This window comes from Mesocricetus auratus, unplaced genomic scaffold (genome assembly GCF_017639785.1).
Source record: "Mesocricetus auratus isolate SY011 unplaced genomic scaffold, BCM_Maur_2.0 Super-Scaffold_100029, whole genome shotgun sequence".
NCBI classification, from domain to species: Eukaryota; Metazoa; Chordata; class Mammalia; order Rodentia; family Cricetidae; genus Mesocricetus; species Mesocricetus auratus.
In genome coordinates this window covers 20,421,674-20,447,821 of record NW_024429210.1, presented here as the reverse complement: position 1 = coordinate 20,447,821, position 26,148 = coordinate 20,421,674, and the positions used below count along the sequence as shown (strand labels likewise).

Sequence of the window (26,148 nt, the reverse complement as noted above, 5' to 3'; positions counted from 1 at the left end):
TGTTTCATTACATGCATTTCTAACTCTTATAACATTAATCATATTTAAAAAACAAATAACACCTGAAAAATCCGAAGCTAATTTTTAACTCAATGTGTCAATTCTTAATTGTTTTTCCATCATTTATCCTAATTAAATAAAAATAAAGCACCCTGCATTGGACCTACCTTGTGTAAGATTTTAAAATATTAAAACTTAAAAATGGTCTATTTTGTTTTTGAAACACAAGTTAACATACAACATCCATGCCATTCAGATATATGGTACTTACTGAATAAACTTTAATTTTGTTACCCAAAATTCCTTTTTATATTTATATATAAGAATCAACTTAAATTGTATCTTTCTACCTATCACAAAATAAACTTTAGTTGGTTTGACATATTTTACAGCAAGTGGTTTTTTTGTTTTTGTTTTTGTTTTTTTGGTTTTACGAGACAGGGTTTCTCCGTATTGTTTTGGAGGCTGTCGGTCCTGCCCAGCCTCGAACTCACAGCGATCCGCCTCCTGAGTGCTGGGATTAAAGGCGTGAGCCACCACCACCCCGCTCAGCAAATGTTTCTTAACAAGTATATACAGTCATATGAGGTAGTACCTGCCTACATACTCAGGAAGTTGAGGCAAGAGGATCACCTCAAGTTTGAGGCCAGCCTGGGTTACATAAACATGACAAATACAAAATAATAGCAGCAAAATCTGTAGTTTAAGTTCCATATATTATGTTTTGAGAAGTAACATAATTCTAAGAAATAATTCCAACCTAACACACTGTAAGTAGCTCTACATATGTAATAATAATGAAGTAAAACCAGCTCCATTGTCCCTAGACCAGGTCACCCAATTTATAACAAAATATCTTAGACTTCGGGTCACTACCACATTATCTGTACCACTAGTCGGCAATCTTCCTAAGGTAGAACTAGAACAATAGTCACTGGTAGAAAATAGAAGATGCTAGAAATGGAAAGAAATGACAAAAACAAAAAGTAAAATATACAAGTCAAGTATGTATAAACACTGCATCAGTTGTCATGGAATAGGCACAAACAATATTATGCACAGGTCTTCTAGTGTGTAAGTAAAAGAATACTTTGCCTTCTTCCCAAGAACCCCTCCCACTGCTGAATAAAATAAATACATCAAGCTACCAGCAGGTTTTTCCCCCTTAATGTACAAGTGTTTCACAAGAGACAGTTGGCCATCTCTGTGGACCCAGCTCTTTGTATCAGTAACAGCTGAAAATAACACAACGAAATGCTCCTTTATGCTACCATGCCAACAGAGAGTTGCTAAGAGAAACTCTACACATTGGAGACTTAAAAGTAACTGTGAGAATAGATTTTCATGTCTGACAAGCAAAGCTTTAAAAAAAAATCAATGAAAATAATCACAAGGTGAAATAAGGAGAAAACAGGGTTACTCACCGTGGAGTAGTAACTGTTTCCTGTTCTGTGTGCAGCTCCCCCAGCAGTGCTGGGTAGTTTCCTGGAGGTGCCAAGAGAGGTTAGCTAGCCCTGCCCCTCATTGTATACACAACACATCCTTTCACACATCAATGAAATGGTCTCAAGCTTAGACGGTGAGAATTTTTTTGAGTGGACAGTTAGTAAAAGCTGAGATCTCAAAGAATGATTTGACTATGATGTAACAGATCAGAGGAACGGAAAAGGAAGTAAAAGAAGTATTCTGAGATGAAAATGGTGACTCCTCTACCTTGAGTAACCCTGTTTTTTAGATGTTAGTTTCTGCATCCTGTAATAGTTGATTAGACCTAAAAGATCATAACACAAAGTGGACTGAAAAAGGAGAAAACTGAGGGTTTCAGGATTAAAAAAGGCCAATGTCCAAAGTTCCTGTGTAACAATGGGAAGACATAATCCAATTTTCAGTATACAGGTGCAGCTGTGTGTCCTAACTACTGCAGGAGTAGTGCCTCTCTTAAAGTCCCAGCAACAAAACAAGGAGAGATTCCATTCTAAGATTCATTCACCAATGCATGGCAATGAGCATAACTGCTAAAACTTCAAATTGTTTTAAGTAGTATTAAAGTGACAGGTTTTTAGCTTTTATTACCCCCAAGGACCTTTTATCATATCTGTATTTTGATACTTGAAGGTTTATGGTAACTACAGGTATTTAGTGTCCTACATTGGTGCATCATTTACTTTTATACTTTGGATTTAGCTTTTTATATTTGTCTGTCACTCATTGAATAGCATACAAAAGTTTTGCATTTACTTGTCATTTCCCCAATGTGAAATTAAGATCATCACATAAACTTCATTAGAAACATAGAAGTAAAGTAACTTTACATAGAAGTAAAGTTTATGGTTTTTCATCACAGTTTTCCAGAGGACAAATACTATATTGGCAACAAATACAGAAAGCAAACCTGATACTAAAGAATCTGACTTGAGTGTAACAGAATAAAACATTTTATATAAGCAAGACTTGGATGAAAAATGTAAGTACAAACTGAATAATAACGCTTGAATTGCAAATAGCTCCCAAAATTGATCTGGTGTTTTAGAACATGAATGCCTCACAATTCTACAAGTAAACTTAACTTAGTAAAGCTAACAAGAGATTACAGATAGCTGAGGTGTTACACTAATCCACTCTCTCCCCCATATCTGGGTTTCCCTCCATTCCCTACAGACTAAGACTCTACCTCAGCTCTCCTCTCTTGGCTTTAGTCTGCTGACAATCCCTGAGAATTACACTCTGGTCACTCTTCACACTTTCTTGTCACAGGATGTATATAGCCTTTTTTTTCTCAACTCAATTTATATTTGGAAAATTTTAAACAACTATTTTACTATAGCAGAAAAAGCACTTTAGAAATTTTAAAGGCTATTTTACTAGTTTCGGATTCCTTCACTTTCTGCAATGAAAGTGAAAATGATGCACATAAGAAATACAAACACAAAGTTATTCTTCACATTTTTGGATAAAGACAACACAAGTTATCACTGGAAAGACTCTGTTAAGAACTACTTAAAAGCCAACATAAAGTGCTTTTTTAAAAAAAAAAATTCCCATTTGGTAGATAAGAGCACTGGATGTTTTTCAAGAGGACCTGGGTTTAAATCTCTACCCACATATGTGATGGCTCAAGACTGTCTACAACTCCAGTTCCATGGAAATCTGATGTCCACACATATAAAATAATAAGATAAAGAGTTTAAGTTCTTGCTTTGTAATTTAAATCAAAGATGATCTGTTTCTAACTCTAAGTAATCTAATTATTCTGCATAGATACAGAGCCCATGTTTTAAAATGTAAATTATTCAGTGATTTTAAAAACACATATGCAATGTGTTTTATATGATTTTGTTATATTTTCTATCAAATTTTTATCCCAAAAGTGAAGGTTTCTGCCTCCCCTTATCCCCACTTTTCTTTTTCTGAGACAAAGTCTCACTATGCCAGCCTCAAATTTTCCAACATCCTACCTCAGCCTCTAGAGTGCTATAATTAAAGGCATGAGCCACCATGCCTGGCGAACCTGAAAAACCTGAAACATAAAACTTTTTAGTCTAAAATATTTCTGGTGGAAACCCCATGAGTAGAACTCAGGGTCAATTTTATAAATTACCACATATTTATTAACATACTCACTTTATTAGTAAAAGGCATGTCATTATATAGAAATCAAATCAGTATTCTAATAAACAAGTCTAGGAATTTTTCTTGGGGGAAGAAATGTTCAAACAAAATTTTGCTAAGCAGCCTAATCTGGCCTCAAACTTGCAATTCTCCTTCAGCTTCTCGGACACATACACGATTACATGTGGGAGCCACTGAATCTGGGTTATAAGGAACTTTTATCATGATCAAATTTTACTTCAAGAAATAAAACTTAGCCAGGCTTGGTGGCTCACACCTGTAATTCTAATACTCTGGAGACTTAAGGTAGAAGCATTGGTGTGAGTCTCAAGTTTAGCCAGGGCTACAGAGTGAGACCTCAATCTCGAACAAAAACCAAACAACCAACCAAACAAACAGAAAATCCAAGAAAGAAAGGTGAAGACTTGCCTCAATTCATTATGAGATCATACATGGCAGAGCTACATGGCAGAACTGCAAGGCAAACATGTGAGCCTGCTCAACTGGCCATTTACCACTATATCCCAACCATCATAAAACGAATGTTTGAGCATTTAAGAAAAAGTATTGCTTTAATGGTCACAATTCTCCCTATTAACACTTTCTGTAGAGTTCTACTGATACCCAATGTGGTAAGCATGAAATATCTTGTGTGTGCTATACAAGGATGTTTTTACAATATGGTACAGGGTTAAGGTCACTGGAGAGAAAAGGCTCAAAGGGCTCTCATTTTAAAATATATTTGAAATCAATCTTTCTTAACAAAAACAAATATTGGTAGAATTGTTCTTGTATCCAACTATAAAATAAATGGATTAAAAAAATCTATTTTTTTCTTTTAAAGACACAGCAAGTCATTAAAAAACATAAAACAGAGTTCCATCCTAACATGACACTATTATTTTTAAACTTAACACTCTAAAGTTCAGTAATAAATGTTTTTTGGGTAAAATAATAGACAATTATGTTTGGAAAGTATAAATCCAAATGACTATACAAAATATGGTCATGTCCTGTTTAACCTACTCTTACCTGAAAGCCTTTTGTGATTCCATTAAAAAAAAAAAACCAACAAACCAGCAAATAATTTCTTGCATTCCCAACTTTAAGGGGAGCTACCTCCTCATTGCTACGTGGTTTTTATTAGCTTCCTCAGCAGTGAGACAGATGCTGGGGGTTCAGAGCACCCAGCTAAGATCCAGCTTCATGACAAGCACATGCAGTGTCATGGCGCCTCTACTTTGTGCTGCCCACACAGCAGTGCCAGCAAAGGGTTAAGCATTCTACACGATGTACCAAAGAGGAACACTGAAGAAACTGTTACTAAAAACACTCATCTACAGGATTTTAAGTCAATGCTCACTGGTGGCAAAATAGGGATGGCTTTGTTAGCTGCTTGTTTAAAAAGAAGAATATTAACCCTAAATTATAACCTCCTAACTATTGTTTTTAAATGTATTAACATCTAAAGATACTCTATCTTGTTACCATATAAAAATCTATATAAAGCCTTTAAGAATTACCTAAATTATACCTTAGGTATTTTGCCCTAAGAGCTAAAAATATGAAATATTAAAACAATTCAGAAGCAACATCAAGAGTAAAAGCAGTAGCCTATGAAGTAGGTAAACTTAAAACATGTCAAATGGCAAAAGAGCAAAATCGGTAGGTTTGTTTTTTACTTACAAGTTAGTAACTGGCTCTCCTTTCAATGGAGGTAGGAGGTTCCCTGAGCCAATCAAGCAGTTGTGTACTATAGTAAGACTCTGTAGAATATCATCTCTAGACAACACAAAAGACATTGTCATATTTCAGAAAAGCCCTAATTCATCTTTAACAAGACTTCTAGAATCGACAGAGAAGAAAAAAACTTTATCTAATGGTCATGGACACAACAAATATCAGTTTATCACTCAGTGATACAACATAAACATATTTAGTGGTAATTAATACTATGCCTTCATACACTTAAACGGGTTTTAAATAATTAGTCACAAGTAACAATTAACTGTACCCTGAGAAGCAAAATTTAATTTAATTAACTAAATATAAAGAGAACTACCACTAGCAAGAAACAACGGCAAAAATGTCTACTTTTCTTCAAATTTCAAGCAGGGAATTTGGAGAAAAAAAAAGGAAAAAACCCAAAATCTAGCTACATGTTTGCTTCTAAAAAGCATAAGTCACTGTTAGTCAGATTTCTTCCCCCAAATATGCCCTTATTATGTCTATTAAAGATTTCTGGCATTTGACAAACACTAATTTTCTTGCTATTATTTTAGAAATCTTCAAAACTTCAAATTATTAAAGCCTAACAGATTAAAAAATAATCGTTTCTTGTTAATTCCTATGAAAAGGAAAGAAAACCTCAGTTAAGTAAGTCCAATGCCAACAATGAGCACTACTAAAAAGAAGCAATAAATCCAATTTTCAGTAGATAAAGGCCTTTCCTTTGAAGGGGTACGCCTTACCTATACTTTTTTTACCTATACTTTCCAAAATAAGCAACTGAACTCACTAAGTACAAGTGTTTCTTCCCAAAACTGGGAAGTTAAGATGGGAATTAACTTCTCTATTTAAAATGGTTAGGTGGGTTTAGTGTGGTGGCTGCATGCCTTTACTCCAAGCACTTGGGAGGCAGAGGCAGGTAGATCTCTTCAAGTTCCAGCATAGTCTACACAGTGAGATCCTGTCTCAAAATAAAACAAGGAAAAAAAAAAAAAAAAGAAAATACAAACAATATCAAAAACCTAAAATGTTTATATGGGGCTGAGATGGTTAGCACAGTGACTGCCTAGCATGATGTCCCAGGTTTGATCCCCAACACTGCATAATCTGGACATGGTGGGACACACTTGGGAAGTGAAAGCAGCAGGATCAGAGGTTCAGATTGATCATTGGCCAGCTTTGACTATAAGAAGTCCTGTCTCAAAAAATCAAAACCAAACCTAAAACAAACAACCAAAAAACAAAAACCCCAGTTTTAACATGACTTTTATTATAGCGTTCAAAGTTTTCCTCAGTACATTTAATGCATATTTTCAAAACAAACACTGAATATGTTAATATCATGGAGCTGTAGAGATGGCTCAGAGAGATGGCTTAAGAGTACTTGTTTCTTCTCTTGCAGAGAACCTGGGTTCAGTTCCCAGCACCCACATTGTGGATCATGACCATCAATTCCAGTTTCAGGGGATCCAAAACCTTGTGACTTCGGTGGCAACTAGGCATGAACATGCAGACAAAACACTTTATACACATAAAATAAAATATACCTTTAAAAAAATTTTTAAAGGTCAACATATGTATCAGATACAGAGGTTGGGCCAGGCACTGAAGTTTGAAAGATATATTGAAGAAAACTAACCTAGACATTTCAAGTTCTCCATCTCCACAACGCTGGAGTTTGATGAGTTCAGGCTGAAGAAAGGAGTCTAACAAATAGAAGGCGAAAGAGACTTCCTCTGAAGAAGGAACATGCCACTGGATCCCAAGATTCCACAAATCTCCAGGCTTACCCCAATCCTAGAAAAGAGAAGCTTTTAATTAAGTTGTAAAGTTTGAGAAAAATGTACATACACAATATTTCCAAAGTTTAAAAGCAGAATATGCCAATAATGCAAAAAAGATTCATGAAAATTTCACTACTCTTCTACTATTATATTACTCTTGAAAAATGTCTCGCTAAAGGTCACTTAATATTCAATTCCTGTAGGAAAGAAAGTTTATACTCAGCTAGTTTAGAACTGAAATTATGTATAATTATTGATAATTATTGAGGTTAGGTATGACCCGGACACTGCAGAAAGGTAGAAATCTGTCCAGGCGTGGTGGTGCACACCAGCTATCTAGCACAGCACAGGAGGAGCTAACAAGAGGACCACAACTTCTAGGCCAACCTAGGCTATGTAGCAGGAAAAGAGAATAGAGTTTTAGCTCCATGACAAGTTAAAATGCATGAGTCTAACAATTCCAACAAGAGGGCTTTCTTGATTTATTCATTTATATGTATAAAGTGTTCTGCCTGCATGTATGCCTGCATGTAGGAAGAGGACATTAGATCCCACTATAAATGGCTCTGAGCCACTATATGGTTGCTGGGAATTGAACCCAGGACCTCAAGAAGAGCAGCAGTCAGTGCTCTTAACCTCTGAGCCATCTCTTCAGCCCTCCAATAACAGTTATAAACAATGTACTTTAATATAAAGAACTTGGGCATTGAATCTCTGGCAGAGAGCAAGGGTTTGATTCCAGCACCCATGTGGTCGCTCACAACTCTCTGCCACTCCAGTTCCAGGGGATCTGATACTCTCTGTTAGCATCTGTAGGCAGCAGGAACACACATGTTTACAGACATACACACAGACAAAATACCCACACTCAATAAATAAATAAAACTCCTTTAAAAGACCTGATATTTTCATACACGACAAGGAAAAATAGGATCTCTGAATTACTTAGAAAAAGAACACAAAATATTTATTCTTTAATCCTAAATGATGGAAAATGCTTGCCTTGATAGGGAAGTATTCAGAAGGTGGCTTGTTGAAGCCCCCAGGCACACTGCAGTACTCTGTGGGGTAGATTAGTGTGGTAGAACGAAGAAGATGATGCAGAAGGTTGCAAGACAGTGTGTAGCCCTGCTTACAGGTCAGGTGTAGGGTTCGATGGAGAATCTTCACAAGCTGCTCCCTGTACAGAAGCAACTTCTTCCCATCCACACGAGTAATCTGAAAAGACAGAAAAAAATACTCAAAGGCAGCGGTGGCATGCACCTTTAATCCCACAGTCTCTGGAGGTACACGTAGGTATTTGTGAGTTCTAGGTCAGCCTGGTCTACAGATAGAGTTCCATCCAGGACAGACAAACAAACAAACAAACAAACAAACAAACAAAAAACCAGAAAACAAAAAACAACCAATCAAAGACCAAACAAACAGAAAAAAAAACAAACAAAAACCAAAACAAACAAACAAACAAAAAAACCCTTGAAGGCACTTGGTTTTAAGTCTAGAATCAATAATCAATTCAAGGTTCAATATATGATATTACAGTAGCTTAAAAAATGTTTCTATAAATGACTTTAAATTATTTTAGAAATGTCATTTTTAAATATACCTTAACAATTTTAAAAATCAAACCACATGTTCTAACCTTATGCCATGACAACATCCCTTTCAAAAAGATTAATGTATCTTTTTAAACAGTACGTATTTAAATTCCTAAACTATCTCATAATGAAAAATCAAGTTTGACAAGCAATCAAATTTTTAATGTAAAAGATTTCTAAGTCAGGTATGGTGGTACACACGCCAATCCAAGCACTCCAGAGGGAAAGTCAGGCCGATCTCTGTGAGTCCGAGGCCAGTCTGGGCTATACAGTGACAACCCGTGCTGCCCATACAAACAAACAATGAGCTGGGCATGGTGGTTCAAAACTTTAATCCCAGCACTCGGGGGAAGAGGCACGAGGGTTTCTGTGAGTTTGAGGTCAGCCTGAGCTATAGAATGAGTTCCAGAACAGCCAGAGCTACACAGAGAAACTGCGTCTTGAAAAGCAAAACAAAGTAACAAAAATCCATAAAAATAAAATGAACACACAAAAAAATTTGAAATCTGATAACCACCTAACTAATAAGTTATTTATCTTTTAATAGAAAAGTGGACTGGAAACATTCCCATCTCATTTCACAATAATAGACGTCTGGGACTGCCGATGCATGCCTGTAATCCCAGCACTCAGGAATGTGAGAAAGATAACCATGAGTTCCAGACTGGTGTGGGAAATATAATGAGACCTAATATCATTAAAATAACAAGTCCCCAAATATCTGGCTTTTCATATGCTTTAATATCAATCTAACAAAAAAAAAAAAAAAAAAAAAAAAAAGACTAAACTCTGGAAGCAAGCAAACACTTCCTCCCAGATGATTACCGTACCTCAGACAGAAGCTGAAGGCTCCACAGTAACTCCTTGTCTAGCTCTTCTTCTTTCAAAACATCATCATCTAAACGGCAAAATAGCACCAGAGAAGAACCATGAGCCCACTGCATATTTCATGTTAAAATATTTCTATTCTACATTCCTAGTATTTCAGAAAAATCTTTCAGGGAGACTTAAGTCTTCATAACAGTGAAGTCACAAAATCAATTTTTAAGAAAATCACCAGGCGGTGGCAGCACAAACCTTTAATCCTGGCATTTGGGAGGCAGAGAGAGATGGATCTCTTGAGTTCCAGGATAGCCAGGGCTACACAGAGAGACATTTTCTAAAAACAAACAGATAACAAATAAAAATACAAATACTACATGAAGAATCTGTGGATATTAACTGAGTTCTAGGAGAGAAGAAAAACTATACCTAAAATTACACAGAATAATGAGGTTTTCCTTTTTCTGACTTACTCGTTGTAAGCTGAGTTATAACACCGTAGCAGTGGGGCACAAAGAGCTTCAGAGATTCTTCTGGGCAGCACTGAAAATGTTTTGTACAAATAAGGTGTCATTTTTTTTCCTTTGGTAAAGTAAATACTCAACAGTCACAAAATATGAAGCAATACTATTCATTGGCAAGAGCAATGTGTCCTAGCAGCAAGTACTGATGAAATAACTAATCCCATGCCCATCACCTAAGAAGCTGGAAAGGAAGACAGAATGTTTGAGGCCAACCTGGGTTACAAAGCAAGACACAGTATCAAAACAAAAAGCAAAACACAATGAAATTTACCTTTACAGCAGCACGGCACATGTCTGCCACCATGCGACCTGCAACTCTTGTTTCAAATATATGTGAAACAGAAAAGTTAAAGACCTTATGAAGGGCCACCTGTTGATACAGAAGATATGTAAACACACCATCAGTGTAATTAACCATCTTGTAGAACATTAAAGAAAATAATACTCAAACTATTCCAACAGTAACTAAGAATCATTGGTTATATTCAGGTCTAAATATAATCTCTGTGGAGGATTCTAACTTAAAACACTTGAGGGGGTTGATAAGATAGCCCTGCAGGTAAAGGTGATTACCACCTTCACATGAGTCTGATTCCCAGAACCTACACTGTAGAAAGAGTTAACAGACTGCCAAATGTGGTTCTCTGACCTTCACATGCACAGACCCACACACAGAAGGGAGGGAGAAAGGCAGGCAAAGAAGGAAAAAAGTTACACGACAAACAAACGAACACCATTTGAAGAGCAAAAGTTGGTTTGAAATAGAAATCCTATGTGCCATTACAGCAGGTGGAGCCAAATTAATCATCTTGATAGTTAAATACAACAGAACAGAAAATTTTGTGGTTTTCTTAAAATTTGTTATTCTGACAAGTATCAACTTTAAATTGTTTTATTTACTTTTTAAAGAATAGAAACATGACAAGAGTGGGGCATGTTTCATAATCCCAGCAAGTGCAGAACCTGAAACAAGAGGATCATTGTATACTGAGACTAGCCTTAGATACACAGCCAGCCCAGGATGCAGAACCAAGACCTATCACAAAAACAAACAAAAACCCAAAAAGACTTGAAGCAGTCCACTTAATATTTCAATGATGTAAAATATATTAACCTACATAAAGAAATGAATTAACAAATACCAAAAGTTAGAAATAAGTCTTGTCAAGAGATAGTTTATGTTCAATTCTTTAGATTCTTTATAGTCTCCTTTTGTTGCTGTTTTTGTGTTTTGCTTTTGTTTGAAACAAGGTCTCATGTGACCACACTGGCTTGCAAATGACCCTGAATTCTTGTATTTCCTACATTCTCCTCTCAAATGCTAGGACTAAAGCTAGGTGTACCAGCTCATGCCTTTGATTCCAGCATGGGAATTGGGGGGGGGGCGAGACAGGCAGGTCTGTTGAGTTCTAGGGTAGCCTGGTCTATATAGTGAGTTCCAGGAGAGCCAGAGATACATAGTGATCTGTCTCAAAAAGCAAAACAAATGTTAAGGTGACAGGTGTGTATTACTAAACTTAAACTATACTCACATATTCCTAGTAAGTATTACACACAAGTGTAGTATATCTTAGCTTTAATTCAGGACGATCATGTTTAATACTGATTAATCTCAAGTAAAGGAAGGAAGGAATGAAGTTGAAACGGAAATAGTCATTTTAAAAACTATATACCTTCCAGCACTGAGATTGAGGCCAGTCTGGTCTACTCAGTGAGTACAAGGACAGGCTCAAAAGAGAACCCGGTCTTGAAAAACCAAAAACAAACTCCATATACCTACAGGTATGAACCACTGTCAGGCAAATGGATGTTTATACTTTAGAAGGACATCACTTCTAATCCATAAGATTATTGTACTGAGGATAAATTATGTGATGGTATAATTTTCAATACTTCTCTCATTAATTACTTTATGAATTTTAGAAACGTAGTCAATGTCAGGCAAGTTGACACAACTGAGCACTTGAGGAATGTGGAAAGATGGCAAATTTAAGGCCAATCTGAGCAAATACCCACAGCTCCTAAAGGAAATTGTAACATCACGTTGTCCTCATCAACTGAGAAAATGATAATCCTCCTGCAGATGTTTCTCTTTATAGACACTATTTACTGTAACTCATTAACATTGATTCCAGATCAACAATAACTCACACATGTTCAGCTAGTACAACTCTTTATGCCTGGATCATTAGAACTCATGTATTACACTTCAGTTTTAAACTGCAGAGTCACAAAAGCTAAGTTTGAAAATGCAAAATACAAACTAAGTAGATCACTTTAAAGAACATTTGTGGCTGTAGATGGTCTGTGGAGAGGAATGCATGGCAATTAATAGAATCTTTTTAGCCCTTAGCACACACAATGATTTCTGTAAGCAAGTCTATCTGCAGACACTTGGCAATGGGGACCTAAAATGTTTTTTCAAACCTTCAGTTGAGAATAAAGGATGAACTGGCAATGTATATACACTTAAAGGAGCTGACACTCAATGCAAAAACATCACTTATACAAAACGATTGGAGTGCCTTTTTGTGGTAATGCTCTTACCATAAATATTTCTTTGGAACATTGTGTGAGGATTGTACTAAATGTGGAAGACAAGCCTAATTCAACCAAACTCTCCAAGTGAGTCATTTTCTCTGTTTCTGTTTCTTCCCTTGTTTGTTCCAATGTGCTACTTTCTATTAGTCCAAAACATCTAAAACATACAAATAAAGCATATTTTAGGAACAAAAAACAGGGGACAGTTAGGTAAACCTTTATTATTACTACTCAATTTCTTCATGACTCATACACCCCCTCTCTCTGTCTCTCTCTCCCTCCCTCTCTCCCCCCCCAACCAGTTTCTAGGAAAGATCCACCCTCTTAAATCTATCAAAGAAAAGACAAGACTGAGTTATCAGCATACCTGTCCATAAACTGTAAGACGAAATCTTCAAATTCAGCTGTGGCCGAACAAAGTTCTTTTTCGATCTATAACATTGCAATGTGCAAAAAAAATTACAAATATGTTTTAACTTTTTTCCTTCTGAACTAATAAAATTCAATTATGGCCTAATAAAAAATTCTTGCGCAAGTTTTTTGTTTTGGATACTATGATAAACATGAAAACTAGATATATTAAGTCAAAGCCACTTCGCTACCTTATATGAATCAAGGCAACCAGCTTTGTTATCAATCCCAATTTTCAAAGAGCTTATAAAGCTGTAAAGGACAGTGTTACGCTACTACACTTATCTCACATATTCAAATGGTACAAGTAACAACATGCTTACAAAAAAGAAAAGATACTTGACAACCTCAGGACACTGCTTTCACAATGGAGGGTGGGGTAGGCTGGTGCTACTTAAATATGGACAACCTTCCCTAAGCAAGAATTATGAGAAACTATGTTAATCTTAGTTTCTATCAGCTATACAGAGTGATTCCTTGAGGTGATGATACATAGGACTTATCTGTACCTAGACAAGTCCTGGCAATGGAAAAGTATCTTTGCTAGGATCTTTCAGTAGGAACATGGGGAATTAGGCTTCTTCAGTCTCCCAGATTTAACTGGCATGTTGTTTTTGTGTGTGTGTGTGTGTGTGTGTGTGTGTGTGTGTGTGTGTGTGTGTGTGTGTGTGTGTGTGTGTAGTTAAAGGTTCTAACTTTAGTTTAAGTGCTATTCAATCGTTTTGAAATCATGTGTACACATGTGAATTTGACATACATGTGGAGGACAGAGGACAATTTTATAAAGTCACTTTTCATCGTCCATCTTTACGGATTCAAGGGATCCAATATTCACTAGGCTTGCTTAGCAGATGCTTTCCCAGCTAAGGTGTCTCACTGTCCAAGTATTCAGTTCCTATCTGTAACTCCTAAGACCACGAGCACAGAGTAAGTGATTTTTCTTTTCAGTAAACCTGTTATTCTATGCTTCTTAACAGTTCTTTGATAACCACAGCAATGAATGAAACCTCTGTTAAATGCCACTGGCCTTGGGAAAGGCTATTTTAAGCAGTGATGGATGGAAAAACAAGGCAGCACCACCTATGCTGAACAACCTTGTAAAAGTGACAACAAATTGAAATATACCAGCAGATCCAAGGAGAAACGGCCTGCTTACCACACTTCCTAGGGTGCGTGCTACAGCTATCTCACCACCAGGGATGGCATGGCTCCTTCCTAGTCATACCACCCCAGTCACAGAATAGCAATTGCAGTTAAAAAAAAAAAGCAAACAAAAACAAATTTATTTGTGATGGGGATTGACCCCGGCAAATACTGTACCACTTTTTATTTATGATTTCTACTCAATTTTTGAGACACAGTCTTGGTAATGTAATACAGACTTCTTAGTTTTCTGAGGACTGATTTTGCTAGTGTGAACCACTGCACCAGCTTCCCTATCCTTTAGTAATTGTACTCTCCAGAACTTATCTTTGAAGAATCAAAGGTAATTATAACACATTTTGGTTAAGCCTTTTACAGCCAGAAAGTATCCTTACTTCTGTGAGGTCATTTCTTTCTTGCAGTACGGATGAACAATCTACTAAAGGCACCAGAGTAGAAAATGTTCCTATAAATTGGAATGTGATCTATGGGAAGAGACAAAGAATTTTCAACATCATATAACTCTATTTCAGTACAAGTTATGCCAAAAGCTAAGTACAAATATGCAAATGATCTTAAGGGAGACCCCACACTAATCTTTCTAGATATTTTTCACTTGGAGTTAATTTTTGTCTTGGAATCTGGGGGAGCTAACTCAAACAAACCGACAACTCATGATGCAGCTAAGGATCAACACAAATTCATGGCTGTCTTCCTACCTCGGCCTCCCAGATGCTGTGACTATAGTAGTAAGCCACTATACCAAACTCTAAACATTTTAAAGCTCCTAATAATTAACTAGCTGTTACTTTAAGTGAAATTTATTCCCATTTTATATAAGAACTATATACATAGGACTCCAATCTTTTGTCTCCGAGAAGTTACTTGTCTTTTACCCGAAAATGTAACATTACAGGAAAATGCTAAAATGACAAAGAACAGGAAAAAACAAAGCAAAGTAGTAAGTTGGGAGAACATGTGTAGAAGTTGGAGACAGAATTATACATCCTATAATTGTACTGTTGTTGTTCTTGGAAGAAGGGCTTTTTTTAAAAATCTGAGACAGTCTCACTATGTAGCCCAGGCTAGTCTCAAGCTTGACTCAAGTCTCCCAAGTGCTTGGACTATGGGTGTCTACCACCATGCAGCTTCTTTATTCTGTAACTTTTTATCATTTTACCCATGTGGATAAATAAAAGGGCAACAGATCTGCCTGCAATTTATAGTATGTCTAAGATAATACACTGCAAATATATAATGAATTTTTAAAACATCATCATTAAACATACGTAAACGAAGGAAAATTACTTACAAAGCAAGGCATTATATAAATCAATTGTGCACAAATCTCAACTGAAGCATTTACAAATGTTACTGTGCCATAAGATTTGATATTGAGTTACATTATCATCTAAAGACCTCCAACTAAAGAGAAAAAAATGTTCATTTAAACAATAACTGCTACAAAACATAAAGGTCAATATGCTCACCATGCATTTACTAAAGTCATTTGGATCCACCCCAGGCAAAGCTCTCATCAACAGAGGTAGCATGTGTGTTGGACCTTCGGGAAACCATTTGCCACCTGATACCAAACTTCGGGCTACTCCAATTACACAACTTAAAGTAGCTGTGAGCTGGTGAGGTTCTGTTAATGTCTCTAAAGCAGGGTATGTTCTATAGTTTAAAAGAAAATACAGTTTAAATGTTAAATATACTAAGTTCACAGACTGCATTTTGACGTACAGTATTACAGATAGCAGAATGCTTAAGAGTTGAGATTTCCTATTAACATAAACAGAATTATATACATAAAGGAACAGTATAGATACTATTGCATAGTCTACAGGCCTGGCTCATTTTATCTTCATACAGATTTAAGGGAAAAAGAGCATAAACTGACACCTTCCTTGTTTCAGTCAACTTAATCCACACATCATACTTAACTAAGAATGACAAAAAATTCTACTCATTCCTGTTAGAAAAAAAAAATTCCCCCAAAAAATATTTTTCTTTTTGGGACTGACGGCTTTGTGTGTGCTAACAAAGCATTCTACCAACCCAGCCACGTCTCCCCCACCCTAATCTCCTGAGACAGGGTCTCATTGAAACTGGAGCTTGCTGATTTGTTACACTGGCCAAACACAAGTCACAAGGACCTTCCTGTCCTTGCCTTTCTGGAGCTGGTGTTATAGGTACCTATCTTTTTTAAGTGGATTTTTAGGAACTTTACCCAGAATTTCAAATATTTCCCTCAGAAAATCTACTTTGTAGGGGAGAAATATGCAAAGGCATCTTAATATTATGCAAATCATTAAATACTTTTAGATTTAATTATCTTTATTTATGTGTACAGGTGTTTTGCTCGCAGGTATGTTTGTTCAGCACGTGTATGCATGGTACCCAGGGGCCAGAAAAGAGAATTAAATCCCCCTGGAATTGGAGTAACAAAAGGTTGTGAGCTGGCAAGTGTGTGCTGGGAATAGCAGCAAGTGAGCATTTGTCCAACCGGAGAAAGACAAAATGAACAAGACAGTTTTTGTGTTCACACCTGAATTCCCAGCACTTAGGAATTCCAAGGTTTGGGGTAAGCCTGGGCTGTCAAATGAGACTCTGTCAGACAAAGGAAAGCATGAAGGGATTGCAGCTTAGTGGTAGAGTAGACATTTGTCTACACCTCAGGTTCAATCGTAAGCACAGGAAACAACCCCTGGACTAAAGTCTCACTATAAAAGATGCAGGAACAATACTTAACTCTTATTCTAAGAATGAAAAACTCTAAAATATTCTTATATTTCTACTTGCTTATTTAATTTTTGACAGAGACAGTCACTAAGTTGCCCAAGTTAACCTCAAAATCCTGAACTCAAGCCATTAATGTTTCTTAGCTTCCTGAGGAGCTGGAACCAAAACTACATACCAATATTACCACTTACTTTTTAATTTTTTTACATTTATTGTTTATGTGGTCTATAGTAAACCATAGAAGTCAGTTGTCTCCATCCACAATGTAGATTCCAGGAACTTATGTCATCTAGTTCGGTGACAAGGGCCTTTGAGTTATACTATCGACCCCTTACATTTAAAAAGAATTCTCAGGCTGGAGAGGTGGCTCAGTGGTTAAGAGAGCTTGCTACCCTTGCAGAAAACCAGAATTCAGTTTCCAACACTCACACCAGGCAGTCCATCATACCACTTGTAACTCCAACTCCAGAAAATCTAACACTCTCTTCTGCCTCTTTAGGTACTTGCAAGTCCATGCTCATGGACACACACAGATACACATATGCATATACATAAAAAAGTATTGTCTAGAAAAATTATGGGTTTTTGTCCTTTGCTTGTTTTGAGATATGGTTTCTTATTACATAACTGTGGCTTACCTTGAACCCACTATGTTAACCAGTAGAATGTTATTTTAGAAGGTAGTTTCAACATAAAAAGAAAGGAATGCAATATAATGACACTGAAGACATATTTTCATGTAGCATATGAAAATAATAAAGACAATGAATTTTTTCATTGGCTTTCTGTTCCATTCAATATTTATTGACATGTTTGATACAAACAAAAAAGTTTTCATTTATGAGTAAAAGCCTGGGTAAATGAAATAGACAAATGATCTAAAATAAGCTATCAGTTTCATTTTAATTTTTTCTTGTCAATAAGCCTTTAAATTACCAATTCAATCAAATTTAAAAAAATCTTGCTTCTCCTCTAAGAACAGGTGGATATATAAATATCAAACACACAAAACACATGCCACAGGCAGAAAAGGAGAACATAAGAAGGTAAACTATGCCTGAGGCATCTACCAAACATGCAAAGCTGAACTTACCTTTCAAGCACAGGGGGTATTACTAACTCAGGTCTCATGAGTGCAAGGTTCTGCAGAGCCTGGGCTGCTTCTAGACTACCAGTTTTGCTAAACATAGCCAAGAGGACAGGCTGAATAATGCACTGTACAAAGTCTGTAACATCTTGATCAGTAAGCTTGTGGCTCTCAGGCACAGGAGTTAACCAAGAGGGCTTCTTATATCTTTCACGATGTAATCTCCTAACAATACTGTTCGGCAACCGCTGAAGGAGTTTCATTAACTTGTTCTGGGGACACAGAAACAATAGGTTTGTAGGCAGCCTCAACTTTCCTACATAGATATTTAAGGTTCCTCTCACTCAAGAAAAAAAGAAACACTCTGAGCACAAAGAACTGTACATTCCAACTACACAGAAAAACATACTATACCAACTATCAAATAATGACCTCTAAATTCAAGGATTTTATATTGTTGCTTTATTTTCCTTTAGACAGTGTCAAACTATGTAGCACAACCTAGCTCTGTGATCTTCCCACTGCAGTCTCATGGATGTTAAAACTACAGTCATGTGCTTCCTTGGCTTGCCTTAACTTCACATTTTAAAAAGAGTTTATTAGCCAGGCATGGTGGCACACATTAATCTCAGCTCTCAGGGAGGGATCTCTTATAATTTGAGGTCAACCTGGTCTACATAGCGAGTTCTGAAAGCCAGAGCTACAGAGTGAGACCCTGTCTTAATAGAGAGGAGGAAAGAGAGAAAGTACCTTGCTACCAAATAACATTTTAAAAAGGTCACTTTAATCATGCAATTTAAAAGACAAAACAAAGTTAAAATAGCTGACAAGTTAAAATTGAAACAATGTGCCTATGATTTTGTGGCATTATTAATTATCATTTTCTTGCCAATGTTTAGCAGTTTGTCACTAATAGCCATGTAGCATCATGTTATTAGTTTTTTGTTGTTTGTTTGTTTGGGTTTTTTCGGTTTTTCGAGATAGGGTTTCTCTGTGGCTTTGGAAGCTGTCCTGGAACTAGCTTTTATAGAACAGGCTGGTCTCGAACCCACAGAGATCTGCCTGCCTCTGCCTCCTGAGTGCTGGGATTAAAGGCGTGCGCCACCAATGCCCAGCTGCATCATGTTATTAGTGATGCATTTAATTTCTATGTCTTTCAAACACACTGACTGGAGTCTAACCACTTACACATAGTCAAAGCTTATATCAAAGACAAGAAATATTATAGTTCCAAGATAAGCAATATTTAAATATGAATATATTCTTAAATCTTCAAATAATACAATACAAACTGAGCATACTTACCAGCCAACGCCCATTATTTGAAGGATGATAAAAAGATGTGATACTATTAAACAAACCAGCTAAATGTTTTTGTACTAATTTACTTGGTCCACCCTGTCCAGAGCAAAAAACAGAGAACAAAAACATTAGTGCCTATACTGTACTGTATATGGATTAATCAGTAAGTCAAACCCTGTATACAGAGCTCTATTGTGGGCCCCCAGCATCCTAACAGTTTCATCTGTAAACAAGTCAAAAACTTTGAACTTTACACTCATCAGTTTAGAACATAAGAAATACTTATATTTAAATCTAATTACATAACTGAAACAGTGCCACCTTTCAACTTAGGGGAACAGCAGATTTTACTGTTCTTAAGTAAAAAATAAGAACACTGTAACTTAACACAAAGCCTATCATCTTGATATAATCGATGATAGTAATAGGGGCTAGTGAAATGACTTATCGAGTAAAAAGGACTGCCTCAAGCCTGAAAACGTCTGACCCAGGACCCACATGATGGAAGGAGAGAACAGACTCCCCCATGCTGCTCTCTGTCATTCACATGGATACTGTGGCTCTCATGTACAAGTACACAATTTAAAAAGAAAAAAGAAAGGCAATATAAGGCATACAAAGCACTCCTTAAAATTAATCATTTGGTAAACTTCTCATTGTATAAAACAGAGATTTATACAACACACACACATTTTATGAGGCACAATTTTAATTCAAAAGAAAAATATTTTAATTTGTTAATCTATTATTAAAACAAACACAAAACAACCAAATGGGGGAAAATAGAAGAAAAAAATTAGCATTCATCTAAAAGGCCACACAGCATGGGCTTACACCCTACACTTTGTCTCATAATGATCTTTTATATTCAAGAAGGGTATATTGGTTCATACTTCCAATTCCAGGAAGGGGCAAGAAAATCACTACAAAGTTCAAGGCCAGCCTGATCTACACAGTAAGTTTTAGGTTAGTCAAAGCTATGTAACTAGATCCTGTCTTAACCTTCTTCTCAAGTCTCAAAAACACAAAACAAAACAACAAAAAACTGCATTAAGAACATGCCTTCCCACTCAAATGAAGCCTATATATCTATGTTTCTCAATACAGCAAACAGAAAAGGCCAACTACTCAAGAAACCAAAATGATTCCACAGCAACACAGTATCACATTTTCAAATTTCAGTATAACTTGTTTTTGATTATACTTTATACATTACAAAAGAAGTTGCTAGTGAGAAGTGTGTGGAAAAACAAAGCAAAATTGACTCAAGGTTGACGTTACCCAAGTCAGTGAAACCTCCACAATAAACATTCTTTTCTCCTTTGAATACTAAGAAAGCTAAAGTTCTTTCTATGTAACAATGGGAGAGTTTCAATTTCTGCCAGTAAATTTGTATGAGCACTCTGTATTTTCCACAGAAACATTATCAAATACAGAGTAACAATTCAAGGAACTACAGAAATATTAAAATAAATTCTATAATTTTAATATAAAGTTGCTCTAAAAGTATATTTATACTTGAAAGATGACACTGAAACCCACATACAGACTTGTAAGTGTGGGACATAACCACATTACAGATGTGAGATAGATATACCACATCAGGAAATAGATGAATCTTGTCATTTACAATCCCCAGCAAAAGTGGAGGGAAGGGAGGGGAAAGGATGGGGTAGAAGGGAAAACAAAGAGAAGGGGAAGGGGAAAGGGAAAGGGAGGGGAGGAAGAAAGGGGAAAAGCGTAGAAAGGAAAGAGGAAGAAAAGAAAGAAAATTATTCAACAATCAAGTGACCAACCAAGTTACTAACACAGGCTTGAGTCAGAAGGTTAAGGAAAATACAAGTGAATTTTACAAGACACATAGTTGACTACAAACCATCATTGCGGTGATCCAGATTACAGCATGTCCTATATCATAAGCATTTGTTAAAAATCTGGGGACTAACACTTGACTGCTTCCCACCGGGAGATTCAGGCTTCTCAGAATTCTTGTAAATATCTTTTAAAGCAAAACAAAATAAATACATGAATAAATACATGAATAAAAAAAGTTTGTAAGTATCCAAATAAGCAAGTATTAGGTATTAGTCTTAAATACACCCTCATTTTTTTTCATGGAACTCTAAGCAAAATCATGAGTGTCTAGTAATTTCCTTTATCTTTAGGAAGTAAATCTAACATTACATAATGCCCTGAGGTCACAGGCCACAGATATGAAACAGCTGTGCTCATATACTCAAACAATGAGATATTTGTAGTTAAACACAAAAGAGAAAAATGAAGTCACTGCAGTTAAACATGAAACCTTCCGCTTTATGCACATGCACACATTACTTTCCTATATTCCCATTCTATGCCAAAGATAATGTGACAGCAGTAGCCCTAATGAAAAGTGTCTGGCAGGCCACTTTCACTCTGCAAACCTTAGAGCAGTCTTGAAGACCTTCCTATGTTAGGCAGCAGGTAATAACTGCATTTTAATGTAATTAAGTTTATATTTTAAAGCTATCATTACTGATAGGGGTCCAAATGAGAGGAGATTAGGGCCTGCCTCTATCCCTCAGTTTTTAAAAGGTAATGACAGTGGAAGAACACAAGCAAAGGCAGCTAAGGTCTTTCTGCTGAGTCCCAGTCCTGCTCTAATGTCAACTCCCGATTCCTGCAAGGCTTTGCAAGAGATTCTACTGCAACTGAAATAATACACTTCTAGAGATAGTCTAGCTTTAACTACTAAAGGCAGGACTCTAGAATGCAATCTCATTTAACACAGAGAATTCTTTGGAAGGAATGAATTCATGATATTCTTAGCAATTTTAATATTCATGGTATCCCTAGTAATTACTACTTTCTAAATTATTCATTCTGAAAGTTATAGTTCATGTCCTCTATTGTCAGACATATAATAGTACCTGACATTAGGATTTTAAAAAAAATTCTAGACTGGAAGGATGACTCAGCAGTTAAAAGCACTGGCCGCTCTTTTAAAGGTCCTGAGTTCAATTCCCAGCATCTACATGGTAGCTCACAACCATCTATAACAGTAGTCCCATGGGATCCGATGCCTTCTTCTGGTGTGCAAATGTACATACAGACAAAACAAACATATACATAAAGTACATAAATAAATCTTTAAAAGAAATTCCCCTTTACACATATAATGTTAGTATCAGGACTATGATACAAATATTCAAATGTTCTAATTACCTTTGGTACGTATGGATCCCAATCTATGTATCCTATATTATCTGTAGCCAATCGAGCAAAAAGATTTACTAATTGCTGAAAGTAAACAAAAACAAGATAGTTAATTTGATGTATTTGTTATTTTTAAATGTCAGTTATAATCCTTATTCCTTTATGTTTATTTGTTTATTTTCTTGAGAAGGTTCTTACTATATACCAAAATGGTCTTGAACTTATGATACTGCTGCCTCAGTCTCTTAAGTGCTGGGATTACAGGTGTGCACAGCCATGACTAGCTCCTCATTTGCTTTTCTAAGCAATCATCTGAACATTGTATATAGTTTGACTCAGTGTTTTTTTTTATTTGTAAAGTCATTTATTAATACTTTGATACCAGAGTTGGATATGCCTTACAAACATAAGTTTACTTCATTTATTTTTTTCTCTGTTGTGTTGTTTGCGTGTGTTTATGTGAATGCATGCACGCTAGGAGTTTAGAAAAGAGGTCAATGTCTCACTGAATCCGAGCTAACCAATTTGGGCTGGTTATTTGGGTCATTACGTTAGTTCCTTCCAACTCTTTTCTATTTTTTTTTTTTTTTAAGATTTATTTTTCAGCTGGGCAGTGGTGGCACACATCTGTAATCCCAGCATTCATGGGACACAGGCAGGTGGAACACTGAGTTCGAAGTCAGCCTGATCTACATAGTGAGCTTCAGGACTGCCAGGGCTTTATAGAGAAACCCTGTCTCTTAAAATATCTATCTATCTATCTATCTATCTATCTATCTATCTATCTATCTATCTATCCATCCATCCATCCATCCATCCATCCATCCATCCATGCATCCTGGGACAGGGTTTGTCTGTATAGCAGCTCTAGCTCCCCACTTATTTACTTATTCCTTCATTCATTCATTCATTCATTCATTCAGGGACAGGGTTTCTCTGTATAGCAGTTCTGGCTCTCCGGGAGCTCTGTAGACTGGACTGGCCTGGACTGGCCTGGAAATCAGAAATCTGCCTGCCTCTGCCTTTCTCAGTGCTGGGATTAAAAGCATATACCACCACTGCCTGGCTAAATTACTCATTTTTGGAGATTATAATTACATCATTTCCTTCTATTTCTCCTTCCATATCTTCCTATACATCCTTCATTACTACTCTTTTTCAAATATATGGCCTCTTTTTCACTATTTACAGATATGTTTATATGAATGTATGTGTGTGTGTATTCCTAAGTATAGAAGCACAAGCTGCTTAGCCTTTATAATGCTAATGTATGTTTTCAGGAGTGATCATTTGTCATTGAATAATCCAATACATCTACCATATGACCAAGCTCTACTACTTGGCATATACCCATAGACTTCACATTCTTCTCCAGACACTTGCCCCCAAATCTTATTTAATCGAATATTTCTCTATCAATAAAGATATATCCTTGACTGTATTATTTTACACATTATAATTGGAAAAATTATATATAATAACATAGATAGTATCCAATTTAGAAATCATTTTGAAAATTTTGATTATGTATACTAACCCTATAAAATAAGAGTTATCTTTGGGGATCGGCAGTTAACATTCTATTTCTACCTTACATTTGTGTGTGTATATGTGTGAGGTACGTACATGTGTGTTCCCGTGAGAACCAGAGGAAGACCTCAGGTGTCCTGCTGTATCACACTCAGCTTTATTTCCTTGAGACATGATTTCTCACTGAATGTGGAGCTAGGCTGGCTGCCACTTAGAGCCAATAATCCCTGGCCCCCTATACCCACTGCTAGGATTGCAGAGGCAAACCTAGTCACACCTAGATTTTTACCTGGATGCTGAGGATTTGAACTAAGACTTACAAGCACTCTTACCCAAGGAGTTATCACCTCAGTCCATTTACTCACAGTTATAATTAATTCACTTTTAATTATGTGGATTATTTTAATCAATCTAAGTAAACATTAAATGTGCCCACCTGTCTCTCAGTGATCCTATTAAAGAAAGGTTATCAGTATAAACGCCATTCACAGTCTGTCAAGATGGCTCAGCCAGAAAAAGGCATTTGCTACCAAGCCTGAAGACATGTTTGATTCCCAAGACCCATGTTGTGGAAGGAATGAACTTCCCCCACCCCCAACCTGTGTTCTGACTGCCGCATGTTTGCATGCACACACAAAAACAAACAAACAAATATATGCAATTTTAAAAAGCCACATATACTAGTATCAATTGTAGCAACAATAGTTTTTTTGTTGAAAACATTTGTCTGTATCCATCAAATTGAAGAATCAACTAAAAAATGAGCACATGGGGGATGGCGTGATTAGAGTTTTAAAAACTTGCAAATTTAAGATCTGACTCATGCCAACCACTTAAATCAATTGCAATGAAAATACTCCTCAAAGGGAAAAAAACATAAAGCATTATGTACATTATGTACAATAAAAACTAAAAGGTAAATATATACATATAACTCCATCAATTGCCCAGCAACACTTATAATAAGTACTAATGAAAGCAAACAGCAGCAATGTGCTTTATAACACATGCTTGTCCACTTCTGTTAGAAAACAGTAAGATGAAAACACTAGTCCTGGAGAGATGGCTCCATGATTAGGAGCACCACAACATTTTTGAAGAGGACCCAACTAGGGTTCTAGCATCCGCATTTGGTGGCTCAAAAATACCTGTATAGAAAAGCCCCGTTGCTGTTCTAATTATGACCAGGGCTGTTTACCGTCAAAGTGCAAGTGGCTCAGGTTTAGTCACAAGCCTGGGTATTCCTCCAGTCCTTTTCCGCCTACTGGTTTCTGAGCCCACCATGATCTACCTATAGATTAAGCCAGAGCTGCGAGGCACATGCAGCCACCAGGAAGTGACCGTAGCTGGGGGTGTTGTGGAGGTCACCATTTCTGAGAGTCAGGCTAGGTGTTTCATGGTGCTGAAGGAGCCAGGTCTCATTTCCAGTCTGGTGCTGAATCACAAGGACATGGTCTTTGGTGGCTGGGCAGAGGTAGCAGAGATAAAACACCTATATCCCACTGTCTATACACTGAGCTCTCCATAAAGACTGTTCTAGTACTGCAAAACCAAACCAACAAACTCAGAGCTCCAGCTCTAGGTTATGTGATGCCTTTGGCTTCCTCAAGCATATGTACTCACATGCATACATCCAGACAGACAGACAGACACACACACACACACACACACACCTTTTAAAAAAAGAAAAGGAATTAACTGTAACATTGCTAACAGAAATTCTAAGAAACAGGAATTATTTACTAACTGATCTATTATTCATCTTCAAATTTAAAACTATAGAAGGGGAGAAAAAAAAAGACTTACCCCCTCCCATTGTGGAAGATTTTGCACTGAAACCCAAAGGCCAATTAATTCATCAAACCAAAGTCTAAAGAAGAAAAACACTGTTATGAATAGCAAGTGACTATAGAAAGTGGTTCAAAGCCAGGTATTCTTTGTACTTATAAATTTATTCTTCTTACTGATAATGATACAACCTAGAAAAAAAATGACACTGAAAGTTTCCAACTTAATGGAGCAAAGGAACACTTTTCATCTAAGTATTCCCTGTCCTTTTATTTGTGCTATCTTATCTACTAAATGCTCTGAACTGTTATTATCCACTCTAACAACTGTTACAATTTTCT

The 26,148-nt window shown here is 36.4% G+C and overlaps 1 protein-coding gene and 1 long non-coding RNA gene across 4 annotated transcripts in view; one reads left to right on the top strand and one right to left on the bottom strand.

Moving 5' to 3' along the window:
• Positions 1 to 13,124, top strand: part of LOC121134684 — a 57,003-nt gene extending 43,879 nt beyond the window's left edge. Inside the window, exon 3 of the long non-coding RNA XR_005871801.1 lies at positions 12,909 to 13,124. This is a non-coding gene — a long non-coding RNA (uncharacterized LOC121134684). The remainder of the gene's footprint in view (positions 1 to 12,908) is intronic.
• Psme4 (proteasome activator subunit 4) overlaps positions 1 to 26,148 on the bottom strand; it is a 100,549-nt gene that overhangs the window by 39,929 nt on the left and 34,472 nt on the right. For all 3 annotated transcript variants that reach the window (XM_021227276.2, XM_021227275.2, XM_005070337.4), the window contains 15 exons: positions 25,826 to 25,889; positions 22,499 to 22,573; positions 21,171 to 21,293; positions 19,298 to 19,390; positions 17,999 to 18,264; positions 15,651 to 15,837; positions 14,556 to 14,645; positions 12,974 to 13,038; positions 12,613 to 12,763; positions 10,337 to 10,435; positions 10,015 to 10,084; positions 9,550 to 9,617; positions 8,124 to 8,339; positions 6,977 to 7,134; positions 5,296 to 5,391 (listed from right to left, as the gene is read on the bottom strand). In XM_021227276.2, coding sequence (XP_021082935.1) covers positions 5,296 to 5,391; positions 6,977 to 7,134; positions 8,124 to 8,339; positions 9,550 to 9,617; positions 10,015 to 10,084; positions 10,337 to 10,435; positions 12,613 to 12,763; positions 12,974 to 13,038; positions 14,556 to 14,645; positions 15,651 to 15,837; positions 17,999 to 18,264; positions 19,298 to 19,390; positions 21,171 to 21,293; positions 22,499 to 22,573; positions 25,826 to 25,889 — 1,821 coding nt within the window. The remainder of the gene's footprint in view (positions 1 to 5,295; positions 5,392 to 6,976; positions 7,135 to 8,123; positions 8,340 to 9,549; positions 9,618 to 10,014; positions 10,085 to 10,336; positions 10,436 to 12,612; positions 12,764 to 12,973; positions 13,039 to 14,555; positions 14,646 to 15,650; positions 15,838 to 17,998; positions 18,265 to 19,297; positions 19,391 to 21,170; positions 21,294 to 22,498; positions 22,574 to 25,825; positions 25,890 to 26,148) is intronic.